Below are 19044 nucleotides of genomic sequence, written 5' to 3'. Positions count from 1 at the left end.
CTGTCCAACATACCCTCCCCAAGGACATCTCTACAAAGAATCAGAAGTAGTCAAAGAGAAACCATCATCCACTTGACCACGAAGATGTGCTCACCCGACCACCTTGAAGGCACTCGACCACCAGAAGATGAGAAACCCTCCACTCCGCAATGGTCAGGGTTTAAACCATTGCTTTATGAGCATTTACAACACTTTACTTCAGACGTTACCAGTAACACTCCTCCTTTATGAACATTGAACCCTGTGTAACGGAGGGGGGCTGGGGTCCTGGCGCACACTATATAAGCCACCCCCTCCTCTGGGACAGGGGTTCACACTTTCTGTAATTCACACGCATATATTCAGTCGACCGCCTCTGGGCTCCGAGACGTAGGGCTGTTACTTCCTCTGAGAAGGGCCTGAACTCGTAAAACTCGTGTCTACAACTCCTCCATAGCTAGGATCTTGCCTCTACATTCCTACCCCCTATTCTACTGTCAGTCTTACAACCACGACAGTTGGCGCCCACCATGGGGCAGGTGTCTTAGCGACTTGTTGGAGAAGTTGCAATTTTTCCGATCCCCTTCATCATGGTCCCAGGTGAGGGTTTGGCTGAGGGCCGCGAGATCCATCTCGGCGCGCTCGTGTTTGTCGCCGACAACTCCGCTTGGCTTCAGGAGGCTCCACTCGACGCCGATGCGCTCCCCGCCCGCGAGGCAACGCACTTTCACACGTGCGTCCGCGGCGTCCTCCTGCGGCAGCCGTCGACCCAGTACTAGTCGACTCCAACAGCTTTCCCCCTCCATGAGGCCCGCCGGAGCAAACACTCCGGTCGGTCGAGGCTTCAGCGGTGGGTGAAGCATGCGGTGGCCCACTAGTCGGCCACCCCTCAAGTCGCGGCGATCGAGCCCGACGAAACTCTCTACGGCCTGTTTGATCTGTCGACTGGCTCCGTAGAGACTGCATCCGAGTGCGACAGCAGCGACCCAGCGGCAGAAGTCCTGATGGTCAATAGACCACGCAGCCCTCCTGGCTGCAACCATGAAGACGGAGGCGACGGGAACGGCGATCCGTTGCACGTTCACGAGGAGTACCGCCCTGAACCCCTCTCCTCGCAGCAGAGGGAGGAACTTTGCCGCCGGAACATGGATGCACTGCACACTCCTATAGTTGGAGAAACCCTCGAGGCCCAGGCCTTGGAGCAGGCGCGCCTGGCCAACTTGGCTGAGCGCACTCCACTGGAGAACCTCCAGCGCGCACTTGACGATCGCGCTCGGCAACGTGCTCCCGAGTCCAGTCGACGCCAACTTTTTCCACCTCCGATTCAGGTATATCGAACCCCGATCCAGAATCTAGCAGTTGCTGCTCGGATAGCAGAGTCGATCCAACCTTCCCAATCAGAAGCTGGCCGAGGTCTGGTGCAGATCATAGCCTTGCTCCGGGCAGCGGGAGAGTAGAATACGGTCGTATCTCAGTCGCGGAATAGGATCCATAGAAGATCCGTGGTTGCAGACACAGTTCAGTCAGCCCATAGCCCAAGATCGCCCCCGAGGCGTGAGGGATGTGGAGATCGACGTGATTAGTATAGAAACCGAGAGCAGTATGATCACCGAGCCGATCGCGATGATCGCCATCGAGTGCCCACGCCTCCTCCAAGGAGTGGGTCGTACGTCCTCGGCAACATGAAGACAGACGCCCTCACAGTGTCGGACAAGGTATTCCAGTCGACCCCAGGGAGCCAGGCTTTGATGTGAGATCTATTCTCGTTCAGGGCTTGGTCGACAGAAACAGAGCTCACCGAGAGGGCCATGACAGAGATCCACAAACCAGCAACAGGGTGCATGTCTCAGGTCCAGAGTGCTTCAGCAGAGCTATCAGAGCTGCGGTGATTCCCCCAAACTTCAGGTTGGCGACTGGAGTCAGTAAGTTCACTTGAGAGTCCAAGCCTGACACTTGGATTGAAGACTACCGAGTGGCTGTCCAGATTGGTGGCGGCAATGATGAAGTGGCCATGAAACACCTTCCTCTGATGTTGGAGGGCTCGGCTAGAGCATGGCTGAATCAGTTGGCGCCTGGCAGTATCTATACTTGGGAAGATCTCGCCCGAGTGTTTGTCAGAACATTCGAGGGTACCTGCAAACGGCCGACAGGTTTGACAGAATTACAGTGTTGTGTTCAGAAACCGAATGAAACTTTGAGGGATTATATCCAGATGGATCACCCTACACCACATGGTAGAGGATGTGTCTGATCATCAGGCAATTTGTGCCTTCAAGGAAGGTGTCAGGTATCGGGAGTTGAATCTGAAATTCGGTCGGACAGGGAATATGACTCTGACTCGGATGATGGAGATTGCCACCAAGTATGCTAATGGTGAAGAAGAAGAGTGACTCCGGAGTGGCAAGCACAAAGCAGTTGCCCACGAAGCCGGAGAAGGAAACTCCGGTCGGAAATAGAAGCGCAAGGCCGAGCTAGCTGCTCCGGGTGAAGCCTTGGTTGTGGTTCAAGGAAAGTTCAAGGGGAAGCCCAAGGGCCGTGGAACCCCAAGAAAGTAAAAGATCAAGATGGAAATGACTTGTTGGATTTGCCGTGTCGCATACACACCAAAAAAGATGAGGAGGGTAATTTCATTTACCTGAAGCACACCACTCGGCAGTGTCGACTCCTAATCCAGCAATTTCGAGAGAAACAGCCCAAGGAAAAGGAGAAGGAAGCAGACAAGGCTGAGGATGAGGAAGGGGATGATGATGGTTATCCCCACGTGAATTCCACACTGATGATTTTTGCTGACGTTGAGAGCAAAAGTCGATTGAAAGTCATCAACAGAGAAGTGAACATGGTCGCTCCGGTGACACCCAGTTACTTGAAGTGGTCACAGACTACCATTACATTCGACCAGTCTGACCATCCAGCGCACATAGCCACCCCTGGGAGGCAAGCACTGGTGGTCGACCCGGTGGTCGAAGGCACTCGACTGACAAAGGTCCTGATGGACGATGGCAGTGGCCTGAACATATTGTATGCAGAGACGTTGAAGGGAATGGGCATTCCGATGTCCAGACTCAGTGAAAGCAATATGAGTTTCCATGGGGTCATTCCAGGCAAGAAGGCTGCATCCCTCGGTCAGATTGCGCTTGACGTGGTTTTCAATGATTCCAAAAATTACCGCAAAGAAAAGTTGACATTTGAAGTTGTGGATTTCCAGAGTGCTTATCATGCAATTCTGGGTAGGCCAGCTTATGCACGATTTATGGCTCGACCATGTTACGTGTACCTCAAACTGAAGATGCTTGGTCCCAAAGGAGTGATCACTATCTCTGGTAATCGGAAGAAGGCAGAATAGTGCTTCCAGAGGGGCTCAAAGATCGCCGATGCTCAGATGGCCGTGGTAGAATTGCAAGAATACCAGAAAAATGCAGATCCGAGTGATTTGTTGCGAGCCAAGAAGCCAGCCACAGATTCAGCATTCCAGTCGTCTGGTGAAACGATGTCGATTCACATTCACCCGACATATCCCAATGCTGCTCCGACTCACATTTCAACCACACCCGACTCCAAATAGGAAGAAGCGCTCATCCAGTTCCTCTGTGAGAATTGGGACATCTTTGCATGGAAGCCTTCTGACATGCCGGGTATTCCCAGGGGACTGGCTGAGTATCATTTGCGAGTCGACCCAAAGGTGAAACCAGTCAAAGAGCATCTTCAACGGTCCGCCGTACAGAAAAGAAAGGTAATCGGTGAAGAGGTGGCTCGGCTTTTGGCAGCTGAGTTTATTCGAGAGATTTACCACTCCGAGTGGTTAGCCAATGTTGTCTTGGTCCCAAAGAAGGACGACTCACTTCGCATGTGCATTGATTTCAAGCATATCAATTGGGCCTGCCCGAAAGATCACCTTCCTCTCCCTCGCATCGACCAGATAGTCGACTCGACTGCAGGGTGCGAGCGTTTGTCCTTTTTGGACGCCTACTCCGGGTACCACCAGATCCGTCTGTATGGACCCGACGAGATAAAGAAATCTTTTATCACCTCATTTGGGTGCTTCTGTTATGTCACAATGCCATTCGGTTTGAAGAATGCCGGAGCCACATTCATGCGGATGATTCAGAAGTGCCTGCTCACTCAGATCAGTCGGAATGTGGAAGCATACATGGATGACATTGTGGTCAAGTCGCGTAAAGGTTCCGACCTATTGACTGACCTTGCTGAAACCTTTGCCAACCTCAGAAGGTATGATATCAAGCTCAATCCATCGAAGTGCACGTTTGGAGTTCCGGGCGGAAAATTACTCGGTTTCCTTGTTTCCGAACGAGGAATCGATGCTAAACCAGAGAAAGTGGGCGCTAGCTCCGAATGAAACGCCTTGTGCATGTGCATGATGTCCAGAAGCTTACTGGTTGCTTGGCCGCCCTAAGTCGATTCATTTCTTGCCTCGGTGAAAAGGCGTTGCCTCTTTACCGACTGATGAAGAAATCAGACAAGTTCGAGTGGACCCCAGAAGCTGATGCAGCATTTGCAGAGCTAAAAGCCCTGCTTTCCACCCAGGCGGTGCTTGCTGCTCCAATCAGCAAAGAGCATCTACTGCTTTATATAGCAGCCACTGGACAAGTCGTCAGTACAGTACTTATGGTCGAGCAGGAAGAAGAAGGAAAAGCTTACAATGTTCAACGCCCAGTTTATTATATTTCTGAAGTCCTGACCCCGTCAAAGCAGAGATATCCGCACTATCAGAAGCTTGTCTATGGGATTTACATGACCACGAAGAAGGTTGCACACTATTTCTCTGATCACTCTATTACAGTCATCAGCGATGCTCCATTGTCAGAGATTCTGCACAACAGAGATGCAACTGGTTGAGTGGCAAAACGGGCGATTGAACTCCTTCCCTTGGATATCAAGTTTGAGGCAAAGAAAGCTATCAAGTCCCAAGCAATAGCAGATTTCCTCGCCGAGTGGATCGAACAGCAACTGCCGACTCAAGTTCACTTGGAGCACTGGACCATGTTCTTTGACGGATCCAAAATGCTGAATGGTTCTGGTGCTGGGGTAGTACTGGTATCCCCCCGAGGAGACAGGCTCAGATATGTCCTCCAGATTCACTTTGATTCCTCCAACAATGAAGCAGAATATGAAGCACTCCTGTATGGGTTGCGCATGGCCATCTCACTCGGCGTCCGTCGCCTCATGGTCTATGGCGACTCAGCTTTGGTAGTAAATCAAGTGATGAAGGAGTGGGACATCAGAAGCCCAGCCATGACTGGTTACTGCAACGCGGTGAGGAAGCTGGAAAAGAAGTTTGAGGGGTTAGAGCTCCACCACATACCCCGACTGAAAAATCAAGCAGCCGATGACTTGGCAAAGATAGGTTCCAAGAGAGAAGCCATTTCCAGCAATGTGTTTTTGGAGCATATTCACACGCCGACAGTTTAGGAAGATCCTTTTACTGAAGAGCCCCCGCAACCTAAGAGCGCCACAGATCCGACTGAAGTCGAGGTCCCAGCCGTGGTCGACCTGATCATGGAGGTTCTGGCCATTACTCCCGACTGGACGGTGCCCTACATTGCGTACATCCTCGGGAGGATGAGGAAGAGGCTCGACAGATCATCCGTCGATCCAAGGCCTTTATTGTGATAAGAGGGCAACTGTTCAGGGAAAGCATGACTGGAGTCGGTCAGAAATGCATAACGCCAGAAGAAGGTCGAATGATCCTCAATGACATCCACTCGGGGACCTGTGGTCACCATGCGTCCTCTCGGTCAATCGTGGCTAAAGCATACCGAGCTGGATTCTATTGGCCACAAGCAAATGAAATGGCGAAAGATATAGTCGACAGATGTGAAGGCTGCCAGTTTTACTCCGACATGTCTCACAAGCCAGCGTCAGCCCTGAAGACCATCCCCCTCATCTGGCCCTTTGCTGTTTGGGGACTGGATATGGTTGGACCACTGAGAACTGGCAAGAGCGGCTTCACTCATGTGCTCATTGCAGTCGACAAGTTTACCAAATGGATCGAAGCTAAACCTATCAAGAACCTTGATGCCAGCACCGCTGTCAGTTTTATCAGAGAATTGACATTCATATATGGAGTTCCACACAGCATCATCATGGACAACGGGTCAAACTTCGATTCCGATGAGTTCAGAGCTTTCTGCGCTTCTCAAGGCACTCGAGTCGACTATGCTTCAGTCGCTCACCCGCAGTCGAACGGACAAGCAGAAAGAGCCAATGGCCTAATTCTCAAAGGACTGAAACCCCGACTGATGCGTGATCTCAAACACGCAACAGGCGCTTGGGTTGATGAACTTCTGTCAGTTCTGTGGGGTTTAAGGACAACTCCTAATCGGTCGACCGGACGAACTCCTTTCTTCTTAGTTTATGGAGCCGAAGCTGTTCTGCCAAGTGACCTGCTCCACAACGCACCCCGAGTCGAGCTCTTCTCCGAAGAGGAAGCAGAGCAGGCCCGGCAAGATTTAGTCGATCTCTTAGAGGAGGAAAGAGAGATGGCCTTGATCCGGTCAACCATTTATCAGCAAGACTTGCGTCGATTCCATGCCAAAAATGTGAAGGGTCGAGCCTTTCAAGAAGGAGACATGGTTCTTCGAGTAGATCAATAGAAACCACACAAGCTCGCCCCGACTTGGGAAGGCTCCTTCATCATCATCAAAGTTCTCCACAATGGAGCATACCATCTTTGCAGTATTGAGCATCAGAAAGACGAGCCACGGGCTTGGAACGCGGAGCTGCTCCGCCCCTTTTATAATTAAGCACTCGTTCAAATAAAATGTAATAAGAAACACCTTTGTAATTTATCAAAGACAAGAGCTTACGGTCCTCTCATTTGATTGTTGTTTTTCTTATTTACTTCTGAAATCCCCCAGTGGGTGGGCTTAGTCGCGAATCCGTTTCGCCTAAGTTCGAAAGAAAATCCTACCGAGTGGAGAGCAATCCTCCCACTCGGGGGCTTAGCTGCAGTCCAGTACTCGCCTAAGTTCTCTCACTAGGAGGCTTAGCTGCAGTCCAGTACTCGCCTAAGTTTGAAAAAATCCTACCGAGTGGAGAGCAATCCTCCCACTCGGGGGCTTAGCTGCAGTCCAGTACTCACCTAAGTTCTCTCACTAAGAGGCTTAGCTGCAGTCCAATACTCGCCTAAGTTTGAAAAAATCCTACCGAGTGGAGAGCAATCCTCCCACTCGGGGGCTTAGCTGCAGTCCAGTACTCGCCTAAGTTCTCTCACTAAGAGGCTTAGCTGCAGTCCAATACTCGCCTAAGTTTGAAAAAATCCTACCGAGTGGAGAGCAATCCTCCCACTTGGGGGCTTAGCTGCAGTCCAGTACTCGCCTAAGTTCTCTCACTAAGAGGCTTAGCTGCACTCCAATACTCGCCTAAGTTTGAAAAAATCCTACTGAGTGGAGAGCAATCCTCCCACTCGGGGGCTTAGCTGCAGTCCAGTACTCGCCTAAGTTCTCTCACTAAGAGGCTTAGCTAGAGTCCAATACTCGCCTAAGTTTGAAAAAATCCTACCGAGTGGAGAGCAATCCTCCCACTCGGGGGCTTACCTGCAGTCCAGTACTCGCCTAAGTTCTCTCACTAAGAGGCTTAGCTGCACTCCAATACTCGCCTAAGTTTGAAAAAATCCTACCGAGTGGAGAGCAATCCTCCCACTCGGGGGCTTATATGCAGTCCAGTACTCGCCTAAGTTTGAAAAAATCCTACCGAGTGGAGAGCAATCCTCCCACTCGGGGGCTTAGCTGCAGTCCAGTACTCGCCTAAGTTCTCTCGCTAAGAGGCTTAGCTGCAGTCCAATACTCGCCTAAGTTTGAAAAAATCCTACCGACTGGAGAGCAATCCTCCCACTCGGGGGCTTAGCTGCAGTCCAGTACTCGCCTAAGTTCTCTCGCCAAGAGGCTTAGCTACAGTCCAATACTCGCCTAAGTTTGAAGAAATCCTACCGAGTGGAGAGCAATCCTCCCACTCGAGGGGCTTAGCTGCAGTCCAGTACTCGCCGAAGTTCGAAACATACCCCTATCCGCAAGGACGACGATGTGCAGGTCGACTGCAGCCTTCTCCTTCAGAGCTACGGCACAAGTACAACGTACGCTCCATCCCTATCCGTAAGGACGACGAGGTGCAAGTCGACTGCAACCTTCTCCTTCTGAGCTACGGCACAAGTACAACATACACTCCATCACTATCCGCAAGGACGACGAGGTGCAGGTCGACTGAAACCGTTTCCTTTGGAGCTATGGCACAAGTACAACGTGCACTCCATCCCAATCCGCAAGGACGACGAAGTGCAGGTCGATTGGAGCCACCACTTCAGAGCTGCATCTCCAGCGCAAAGACTATTCCGAGCAGTGAGCAAAGTCCATTCGAAGGCAAACGCAAGCACATTCGGAGATAACCCAAATTCGGATAAATCCTAAAAGTTCCAAGCAGCAAATCAAAAGTATTCAGGCATCAAGCCCGAAGGATTTCAACGGTTACAGCAATCACTCGGCATTCCGAGGCATATTTAAAGCAGATTCAAGTTTCATAAGTTTGTTCACTCGGCCGAAGGAGGACTGGCAGGCTCCACGAATGAGTCCAGGTCGATCCCATCAGCGATCCGAGTGGCGGCAGCAATGGAAGTCTCCATGAAGGACTAAAGTCATGCTTTTTGGTGTTAGCGACTTTGATCGCAGCCAGCTTGTCTTCACGAGCCTCCTTGCAATGGACTCGCACCAAGGACAGCACCACGTCAGCACCACACCGGCCGGAGGATTTCTTCCATTCTTGCACTCGGTCAGGGATCTCGTTCAGTCGAGCCATCAGGGATTCCAGGTCATTTTGAAGCGACGCCCTCAGCCAAAGTGATGAGTCGATTCATGAGACTACCTCCTTCAGGCGCACGAGGTAGCTTGTGCCGCTGGCGATACGAGACTCCAGTCGGAGCATGTTCATTGCAGTTTCATCGCAGACTGGAGAAGCGATAGGGTCCAGACCTGTCTCAACCCTTCCAGTTTCCTTGTCGAAGTCTTGCCAAAATTCTACAGCCAAAAATTAGTGAATCGACCGAGCAAGATCTGATTGCAAGCATCAACACAGTCGGTTTAAAAGAAATACCTTCCAGCATGAGATAGAGCTTCTTGGCAAGAGTCCTCAGATAAGCTTCCATGTCATTCCTCTTGCGGATCGCAGACTCCAGCTTTTCATTCAGGACAACCTTGTCCTTCTTCAGACTGGTCACTTCGCGGTTAGCTTCATTGAGACAAGATTTCAGTTTGTTCACCTCCCCTTCCAGCGTTCCGATTGAAGCAAACTTCTGGTCTGCGAGAGCAGTTTTATCTTGGGCTACTTTTTGCGCGGCGGCGAGGTCCGAATCCTTCTTCTCCAAAGCCAACTTCATTTTCTCTGCAAAAGAAGCAATCGAATCAAACAAGAGATCAAAGAAATATATTGAAAGTCAGTCGACAGCCAGTTACCTTCCATACCAGCGGCTTCGCCTTGAGCTTTCTTTAGATTTTGCTAGGCCAATTCCAAGTCGAGGTTGAGTTGCCTCTGCTTCTCCTCAAGTTCAGCAAACTTGGAAATAAGAGTACAAGACTTATGTAGAAGGCAAAAGACGGGTCAGTCGATAAGATCAAAGGTTGTTTACTTCCGAGTGAATAAAACCTAAAGAAGTTCGCTTAGACCCCAGCCGACTGCACACAGTCGACTGCGATCTCAGGGGCTACACCCAGCGGGTGCACTTGGCGTGCCCCCGCTGATTAAGACCCAACTCGACCGGTCCGCCCGGACCAAGTTAAAAAAAGCAAAAGCTGTTCAGACCACAGTCGACTGCGGTCTCGGGGACTACACCCAATGGGTGCACTTGGCGTACACCCACCGGTTCAGATCCTACTTGACTGATCCGCCTGAGTCGAGTGTAAGAAAAGAAAAAGAAAGGAAAGTAGAACTCAGCCCCCAGTCGACTGCCAGCAGTCGACCGCGGTCTCGGGGACTACACCCAGTGGGTGCACTTAGCGTGCCCCCACCGGTTCAGATCCCACTTGTCCAAACCGAGTGGAAGAACGCAACTACCAAAAACAACAAAACACCCAGTGGGTTCTCTAATTCGACGCAAACAACAGGATATTCTATAGAAGAAGATTTTTCGGGTAGCATATCCTCATAGAGCAAGAGCAGTCGGAAAGTCTACTCACCTGGACATTGGCCCGAAGAGCAGCGCTGGCATCGTAGGCAGCCTGGCTGTTCTCATGCACCGTCTTCACCCACACCATCATCATGTCAGCCTGTCGGATGGCTTCCGCAGCCGCTTCCGACTGGTTGTCCGGGACGGGGTAGCTGGTGAAAAAGTGAGCAGACGACCCAGGTGCGGCGGCTTGGAGCTCCGTGGTGTGGAGTTGGACGACTGAAGGAATCACAGGTGCAGTCGACGGTGCGGGGTGCTCACTCGACAAGGGTGCAGCAAAGGTCACAGAGGCCCTGCCCGCGTCTTCAGGTTGACGAACGGGAGGTGCTGTAGTTGGTTCTTGCCGAGATATCCTGCCAGCTGCTACTTTCTTGCTCTTCCTGGGCTTAAGAGCCACATCTTCATCGTCATCTGGAAGATCGATGACGTTGGGTGGAGCTGCAAGGCAGATCATTCGACCCCAAGTGAACCACTAGAAAGCAATCGACCAAGGAATCAAGAACAAAATCATAAGAGTTTCTACCTGGGTTGGAGGTAACCGCATCTTCCATCTCCTCGTCCCGGTACTGGAGAGAAGAGGTTCCTGACGTAGCAGCACTGCAAAGACCCACATTCAGTCGGTTACGTCCGGTTAATCGAGTCGACGAAAAGGACAAGTCAGATGATTACCCGGAGATAGTAGGGACGGTCACTTTGATCCTGGGCAAAGCCTTTGGCAGTTTGGAGGAGGTGGGTTTCGGTGCTTTCGGCGCTGGAGGCGGCACAACTTTGGACTGCTTTGGAGCCTTCTCAGTCGGCATTGGGGAAGACGTCCTGGGACGCTTCGAAGACTGTCCAATCGGCGCGGCCACCAGGTCCGGAGCGCTCGCCGGGTCGTGAGCGTGTTTGGATCTCCTCTCCCTGTGAGGAGGCGAGTCGACTTCTTCATCATCAGTCGATTCGTCGCTCTCCTCGTCCTCCTCGGCATCCGAGTTCCCTTCGCCACTTTCGCCCCCGCTCGCTCCTTCCTCGACGTCTTGCTCCTGCACCCCGTTGGGCATTGAATACATGTCGATGAGGGCCTGAAAAGACAACGATCAAAGGAAATTCAGTCGACCATAAATAAGATGTCACACAGTGAATCGGAAAGATACTTGATAAAACAGAATCATACCTGCTCCGGCTGATGCCAGTGGTCGAATGGAATCACCCTCCTGGACCTCCGAGAGTTGTCTTTGTTGCTGGTGATCCCCATCAGCCACTTATCCAAGGTGTCCTCACTGACGTCCTCCGGGTGGATCCGAGTGGAATCCTCGAGCCCAGAGTACAACCACATCGGATGATCGCGTGCCTGAAGTGGTTGGATGCGTCGACCGAGAAAGACCTCCAGCAGGTCCAACCCGGTCACCCCGTCGCGGATGAGTTAGACAACCCGCTCGACCAGCACCTTGACCTGCGCCTTCTCTTCTGGAACCACCTTCAGGGGGGCGGGCTTCTCCACTCGAGCCAAAGAAAAGGGAGGAAGTCCAGTCGACTGACCCGGGGTCGGCTGATCCTTGCAGTAGAACCAAGTCGACTGCCAGCCCCGGACCGAGTCGGGAAGGATCATGGCTGGGAAGGTACTCTTGCTCCTCATCTGGATCCCCAGACCCCCGCACATCTGAATCACTTGAGTCCTCTCGTCACTCGGATTGGCCTTTTTGACCGACTGGGAGCGGCAGGTGAAGATGTGTTTGAAAAGACCCTAGTGCGGTCGACAGCCCGAGAAATTTTCACACATCGACACGAAAGCAGCCAGATAGACTATGGTGTTTGGAGTGAAATGGTGGAGCTGAGCCCCAAAGAAGTTCAAAAAGCCCCGGAAGAAAGGATGGGGAGGCAGAGAGAATCCGCGATCTACGTGGGTGGCGAGGAGAACACACTCACCCTCCCTTGGCTGCGGCTCGGTCTCGTTCCTCGGGAGCCGTGCCGACTTGTGGGGGATCAGTGCCCCCTCTACCAGATCGTCGAGGTCATCATGGGTGATCGTCGAGCGGATCCAGTCGCCCTGGATCCAGCCCGCCGGCAGGCCAGATCTCGACGAGGATCCGCCCCGGCTGGTCCGCTTGCCCTTCGCCTTCGCGGTCGCCTTCTTCGCGCGCTCGAGCGCCACCGTCTTCTCTTTCCCCATGGCGACGGATCGAGTTCGAGCGAGAGTTCGGCGGCGAGAGCAGAAGCGAGCGCGGCGGAGAGGTCGGGGGAAGAAGAAGAGAGAATGGGAGCGCACGGGGCGGAGGCCTGGTCCGGAGCCTTTTATAAGGTCGTCCCCCGAGTGACTGACTAGTTGACCCACACGATCTAAACAAATCCCGCAACAGTCGCGCGCGCAGTACGTGGCGAAAAAGGTGGCGCGGAGATCGAGGAGACTTGCCTAATCCGTCCCGATAACCACGGTTCTGCCCGTCTGGCGCACTTCCCAAAATTCGAATCCCGCGAAATCCGCGGAGAGCAGAGCAACTTGCCAGGCTGAAGACAAACATCCTCTACATTATTATTCGGAATTCTACCGTGAAAATTCACTCGACAAAAACTAAGAATGGACCAAGGCGACTGAGAAAGGAGTCGACGTCGTCCCCTCAACTCACTGTTCCAGAACAAGATATACTCATAGCACAAAGAATGGGTCGGAAGTGTTCCCAACTCCTTCCTCACTCAAACCCTGATCCATTCGGGGGCTAATGATGAAGCTATGTACCTAGGGTAGGGTCATGGATCTGTCCAACATATCCTCCCAAGGACATCTCTACAAAGAATCAGAAGCAGTCGAAGAGAAACCGTCATCCACTCGACCACGAAGATGTGCTCACTCGACCACCTTGAAGGCACTCGACCACCAGAAGATGAGAAACCCTCCACTCCGCAACGGTCAGGGTTTAAACCATAGCTTTATGAGCATTTACAACACTTTACTTCAGACGCTACCAGTAACGCTCCTCCTTTATGAACATTGAACCCTGTGTAACAGAGGGGAGCTGGGGTCCTGTCGCACTCTATATAAGCCACCCCCCTCCTCTGGGACAGGGGTTCGCACTTTCTGCAATTCACACGCATATATTCAGTCGACCGCTTCCGGGCTCCGAGACGTAGGGCTGTTACTTCCTCTGAGAAGGGACTGAACTCGTAAAACTCATGTGTACAACTCCTTCATAGCTAGAATTTTGGCTCTACATTCCTATCCCCCTATTCTACTGTCAGTCTTACAACCACGACGGGGCCCACATGGCACGTGGCAATCGTCTGAGGCGGCCAGTCAACGTGTCAGCTGTTTTCGGTCTGTGGATTCCCAGCGTTTCCCTTGTTTTGTTATTCCGCGCGACACAGTAGGAGTTCCGCCTCTTGTTTCCATTGATAATTTTGGTGAGAGAGTCAGAGTCTGGGAGCGCCGAGCGTCAACGCGAGCCCAGTCCTCGGACTTCACACAACCATCCACGTGTTTACTCCTTCCCCTCTTCTTTTTCAAGAGCAGTCTCGCATTTCTCAGCCCTTTCGTCACCGGTCCCGACTCCCGACACCGTACCCCGGCCGGGCGTTGATCACACGGCAGTGCTTTGTCCGCAACCACCAGCATGGGCGCGCCATGGCAACGAAACCGCGGTCACATGCATGCATGCGTACTCCGCCACCAAACTCTCCTACTCCCAGTACCTAGTACTACTAGCACAGTAGCACGTACCCACGGGCTCCGCTCGCCGTGCATGGACCACCCGGCGCCGAACGAAACCGCAGCGCCCCTGCCAACCCGGCGGCGCCGACGCGCCGTTGACGACCCGCCCGCCCGCCCGCCCGCCCGTGCGCTCATCCGTATATAAAAACCTGGCCAGACTACTACCAGCCCCGCCACACACCACACCTCAATTTGCCACACCACGCACACCTGCTTCGCCTGCTCCGGCCGGTCACGTACGTCGTAGATCCTTCTTTCCGACGATCGGTGGCTGTGCGTGCGTCTGGTTCATCGAGCTGTTCGTTTACTCGGTGCCAAACAAGAGGCTGCGTCATTGCGTGCCGGCGCTACGTGCTTGGGCTTGGTCCATGGCGGGACGGGCGGGAGGGCGGGAGCTGCCGGACACGCCGACGTGGGCGGTGGCGCTCGTCTGCAGCGTCATGATACTCGTCTCCGTCGCCGTGGAGCACGCCCTCCACAAGCTCGGCCACGTACGTTTTTTTAACTAAAATAACGACAGTTACACATTTCAAAATTATAAGTGTCGTGGCGTTGTTTGGTTGGATTGGATGCAACGGTGTTTTTAAGCTGCCCGAAATGTTTGTTTGTTCTCGAGTTGAAGCTGGATTAGTTAGAGATTAGGGATAGGGAATCCGTAACCGATTGCCCGTAGGTGTGCGTTTTTGATGATTTTTGTCTACTTATATTACTCATGCTGCATGCTGTGCAGTGGTTCCGCAAGCGCCACAAGAAGGCCCTGGGGGAGGCGCTGGAGAAGATGAAGGCGGAGCTCATGCTGGTGGGCTTCATCTCCCTGCTCCTCACCGTGGCGCAGACGCCCATCTCCAGGATATGCATCTCCAAGGAGGCTGGCATGAGGATGCTCCCTTGCAAGCTTAACGACGGCGCCGGCGGTGGTGGCCACGGCAAGGACAACCACCGGAGGCTTCTATGGCTCCAAGGCGAGACTCACCGCCGGTTCCTGGCCGCCCCAGCCGGAGAGGACGTCTGCGCGGAACAGGTGAGCACCTAGCTAGTGAGCATGAACATGGAAGTTCAATGACCTGATTTTCTTCTCCTGTTGGCTTGGCTTGACTAAATTGGTTCTGTCCGCAGGGCAAGGTGGCGCTGATGTCGGCGGGGAGCATGCACCAGCTGCATATATTCATCTCCGTGCTCGCCGTCTTCCACGTCTTGTACAGCGTCGTCACCATGGCTCTCAGCCGTCTCAAAGTGAGTTTCTCAGGAGAAGCATAATTTCATCCATTGCAACGCTGTTACTGATCCTAGTCGTCCTGCAGATGAAGAAATGGAAGAAGTGGGAGTCGGAGACCACCTCGCTGGAGTATCAGTTCGCGAATGGTCAGCATCTAGCTAGCTACCAATCGCATTTTCTTTCTGAAACCCGGTGCATTTTCAAACGCACTAGCGATCATCAGAGTGAAGAACTGATATGTTTAACCTGGCTGAATCCTCGCAGATCCGTCGCGGTGCCGGTTCACGCACCAGACGACGTTCGTGAAGCGGCACCTGGGACTCTCCAGCACCCCCGGAGTCAGATGGATCGTGAGTATCTTTCTTCCTGCACGCCCTCATCATTTTTCCTGTGTTTTGACTAAGGGCATGTAAAATGGTTGATAAATTTATCTTATTTAAGTCTTGCATGTAATTTAGAGATGACAAAAAAACATGTCTACAATGGTCATCTCTTAGCTTTATCTTCAATAACTAGCTATTCCTAAAGACATGGTGAGACATATTGTGCTAAGAAATTATCTTTTGTCTTCTCCTAAATAAGAAAGGACAAGCCTTTTCTTATGATTTCTTTCCACTCCACCTCATCATTTATTCAATGTGACATTTCTAAGATAGAACCATTGTATATGCCATAATCTGTGGTGTTTGATGTGGATCAGGTGGCTTTCTTCAGGCAGTTCTTCACGTCAGTCACCAAGGTGGACTACCTCACCTTGCGGCAGGGCTTCATCAATGCACATTTGTCGCACAACAGCAGGTTCGACTTCCACAACTACATCAAGAGATCAATGCAGGACGACTTCAAGGTTGTCGTCGGTATCAGGTAGGTTCACTTACTGTCTCTACACTAATATATATAGTCCAATACACACACACCCATAGATAGGTAGATAAATAGATTACCTAATTGCCGCTATATTCCATATGATGATGACACATTTGTCATTTTGTCGCAGCCTCAAGCTCTGGTTCGTGGCGGTCCTTACCCTCTTCCTTGATATCAACGGTAGCCGTCGCCTCGCCCTCCTCGCCTTCACTCTTTCTTTTCCCGGGATTAATTAATATTCCAACTATAGAACTATAACACATTCAAACCCGAACGAACAAAATGCTGAATAAATCTTTATGAATTTGTCATGTGACCGCTGTCATCTTCTCGTAGGGATCGGCACGCTCCTCTGGATCTCTTTCTCCCCACTCGTCGTAAGTGCATCCAAATTTCTTTTCTTCATCTCGACTGTAATGTAGTTAACCCTCCAAACATATTTAAAATGCAAGCCATTGTCTTGTTTGTCTCAACAGATCCTCTTGTGGGTTGGAACCAAGCTAGAGATGGTGATCATGGAGATGGCACTGGAGATCCAGGACCAGACAAGCGTCGTCAAGGGTGCTCCCGTCGTCGAGCCGAGCAACAAGTACTTCTGGTTCAACCGTCCTGACTGGGTCCTCTTCCTCATACACCTCACACTCTTCCAGAATGCGTTTCAGATGGCACATTTCGTGTGGACAGTGGTACGTAAAAATACCTGACACTTCAGCTATGGATGCAAGGCACCTGACACTCTTGTCGCTGATGAACTGGATGTAAGACAAATTAAGAGCTGATGTTTCATCGCAGGCCACGCCTGGCTTGAAGAGATGCTACCATGAGAATATGGGAGTGAGCATCGCCAAGGTGGTGCTCGGGGTAGCTGCCCAGATCATGTGCAGCTACATCACCTTCCCACTCTACGCGCTCGTCACACAGATGGGCTCACACATGAAGAGAACCATCTTCAACGAGCAGACAGCCAGGGCGCTGTCCAACTGGCGAAAGATAGCAAAGGAGAAGAAGAAGGCCCGGGACGCGGACATGCTGAGGGTGCAGATGAGTCAAGGCTCGTCGCCGGTGCACCTGCTCCACAAGGCAGAGGTGCGGTCCGACGATCCTCGGAGCCCCACGAGGGCCGAGAACGAGGGCGGTGACATGCAGCATCGGGCTGTGGCGCATCCGGTGCATAGGGTACATCCTTGTGACGGTTGGAGGTCGGCCTCGTCGCCGGCCCTCGATGCTCACATCCCCATTGCAGATTTTTGCTTCACGACGCAACGTTGATGGATCAGACAAGTTCCTCCATTGATCTAGTCCAGTAGGAGTATATAGCAGAACTAGGAGCCGGTGATTTCTCCCGCGAAAAAAGAGAGTAGGAGCCGGTGATTCGTGCAATGAAACTTCGAGGGTTTTTTATGGTCATCAGCTAAGTTGGCATTTAGAAGAAACTTTTTTAGGACAATTTAGAAGAATCTTTGACGATTGGCTCATGGAGCAACGGTTTCAACTTGTTGAAATAGCTGATAGTGTAACTTACTCTTGTGTTACTGACTCCTTACTTTGACAACTGGATAGCAAAGGACAACATTCTAGCAACTCCTTGCATCGTGTCATTAACTTTAGAGGAGTTATCATCAAACGCGGAGAGGAGAAACGCCCTTCCGCGCTCTGACCTAGCCACCCTCCTTCACCCCGCGCCGCAGGACACCCACAAAGCCCTCTTATTTTGTTTCCGGTTTTTGGGAGAAAGTGTGCCCGGACCAATACAGACCCTCGTTCAAATATATGCGGGTGGTTTGAGGGACAACGTTGAAGATGCACATTGATGGAGAGATGTGGGGCAAGTCGGCCGGCTACAAGAAAAGATGGGGTGTGACGCTGACAATATTTTCACTTACGTGAGCTACACCTGTCCCGTTTTCTTTCCTGGCCCTTGGATGTTGATCTTACAGCTCAAAACCAAAGTGACTGAAATTATAGAAAAATTGAGCTACCCGACGAATATGTGCTCCCTATTGGAAGAGGGTTTTTATGGTACCCTATACTGCTACTGGGGAGGGAGCAGTATATGTGACGGTGAAAGCTCTTCTTGTGTTCGTGAAGGGAATTGCTCTGGCGGATCAATATTTCGGAATGCATCGTGCCCTCTTGTGAGTCTGTAACAGCGGGGTGACGACAAGGAAACAGGTATGTTGAGCCCTGCCTGGGTGAGCTTTTGAACAATGACGTGGTCGTCGACCTCACAGCAAAGGCAGATGAGTAGCTGCTCCACGTCTGGCAAGCTGAGGCTAAAGTAAAGCATGATCCAGGCCATGAAGAGCTCGATCATGAAGGCAAGCGGTAGTAAAATAAAGGAGGACGGCCATGAGCGTAGCGAGGGCATGGTTAGCACAAAATAGGCGAGGTTCCGCCAGGCTCCGGCACTCTCGTAGCCACAGCTCTCCGTGAAGACCACGACGTTGTACACATCCTGGCCTCATCGTCAACGACGGCGAGCTTGTCCGCGACGCAGGGTGGTTTGGCATGCACTGTCGTCATGAACGAGGCAACACAATAAAAGCGATGCTAAGGTGCTCACTGCTCAGCCATGCGGGGCGGCAAAGAACATCGCGGCCGTAGCATGGAAGGGGGATGGGGCGCACGGTGGCATGCCAGAAGTCCAAAACCATAGAAGCATGCATAGCACAGCGGATTAAAGGCAGGGAGGAGGCGCCCCGACGGGCATGGGGTCGAAGAGGAGGCGAGCCCCGGGGGGCGGCTGCCGGTGATGCAGAGTCACCGATAATGCCCTCCGAGCAGTATACCGGTGGACGTGAGACGTGCGGTACTAGCGATGCTGCTAATCCAGTTTCACCAGTACAGATAGGTACCCACCATTGGATCTTTGCAGATGGACGGTCAATATTCAATACAGGGTATCATAAAAGAGCTCCCTTATTTATTACTTATAAAACGATTTGATAAATAATTGGGTGCATGCATGTGTTCATACCTTGACATTGTACATACCGTCCGTAGCCGGAAGCTTCCCCTCGCTCTCTGTCATCCCCAAACTCCCCGTCGCCTTCGCCGACGGTTCGCTCTTCACCATCGGGCCGTCCCCGGCATTGTCCTCGCCACTGACGATCGGGTAGAGCCACGCTGCCA

The 19044-nt window shown here is 52.1% G+C and overlaps 1 protein-coding gene across 1 annotated transcript; it reads left to right on the top strand.

Moving 5' to 3' along the window:
• Nucleotides 1–14023: 14023 nt before the first annotated feature.
• LOC125506309 (MLO protein homolog 1-like) lies at nt 14024–17379 on the top strand. The gene is made up of 10 exons (XM_048671158.2): nt 14024–14320; nt 14560–14850; nt 14946–15062; nt 15131–15191; nt 15310–15395; nt 15746–15909; nt 16043–16092; nt 16249–16289; nt 16389–16598; nt 16705–17379. The coding sequence occupies exons 1-10, from the start codon at nt 14198–14200 to the stop codon at nt 17179–17181; spliced, it is 1620 nt and encodes a 539-aa protein (XP_048527115.2). The 5' UTR covers nt 14024–14197; the 3' UTR covers nt 17182–17379.
• The last annotated feature ends 1665 nt before the right edge of the window (nt 17380–19044 follow it).

Source organism: Triticum urartu, chromosome 5A (assembly GCF_056163025.1).
Source record: "Triticum urartu cultivar PI428250 chromosome 5A, HENAU_Tu73, whole genome shotgun sequence".
Lineage (NCBI taxonomy): Eukaryota > Viridiplantae > Streptophyta > Magnoliopsida > Poales > Poaceae > Triticum > Triticum urartu.
This window is presented reverse-complemented; position numbering and strand designations above follow the sequence as displayed.

Coding starts and splice junctions, on each gene's coding strand:
- LOC125506309 (XM_048671158.2), top strand. CDS start 14,198: ATGGCGGGACGGGCGGGAGGGCGGGAGCTGCCGGACACGCCGACGTGG. Junction 16,290..16,388: donor TCTCTTTCTCCCCACTCGTC/GTAAGTGCATCC, acceptor TTGTCTCAACAG/ATCCTCTTGTGGGTTGGAAC. Junction 16,599..16,704: donor CACATTTCGTGTGGACAGTG/GTACGTAAAAAT, acceptor GTTTCATCGCAG/GCCACGCCTGGCTTGAAGAG.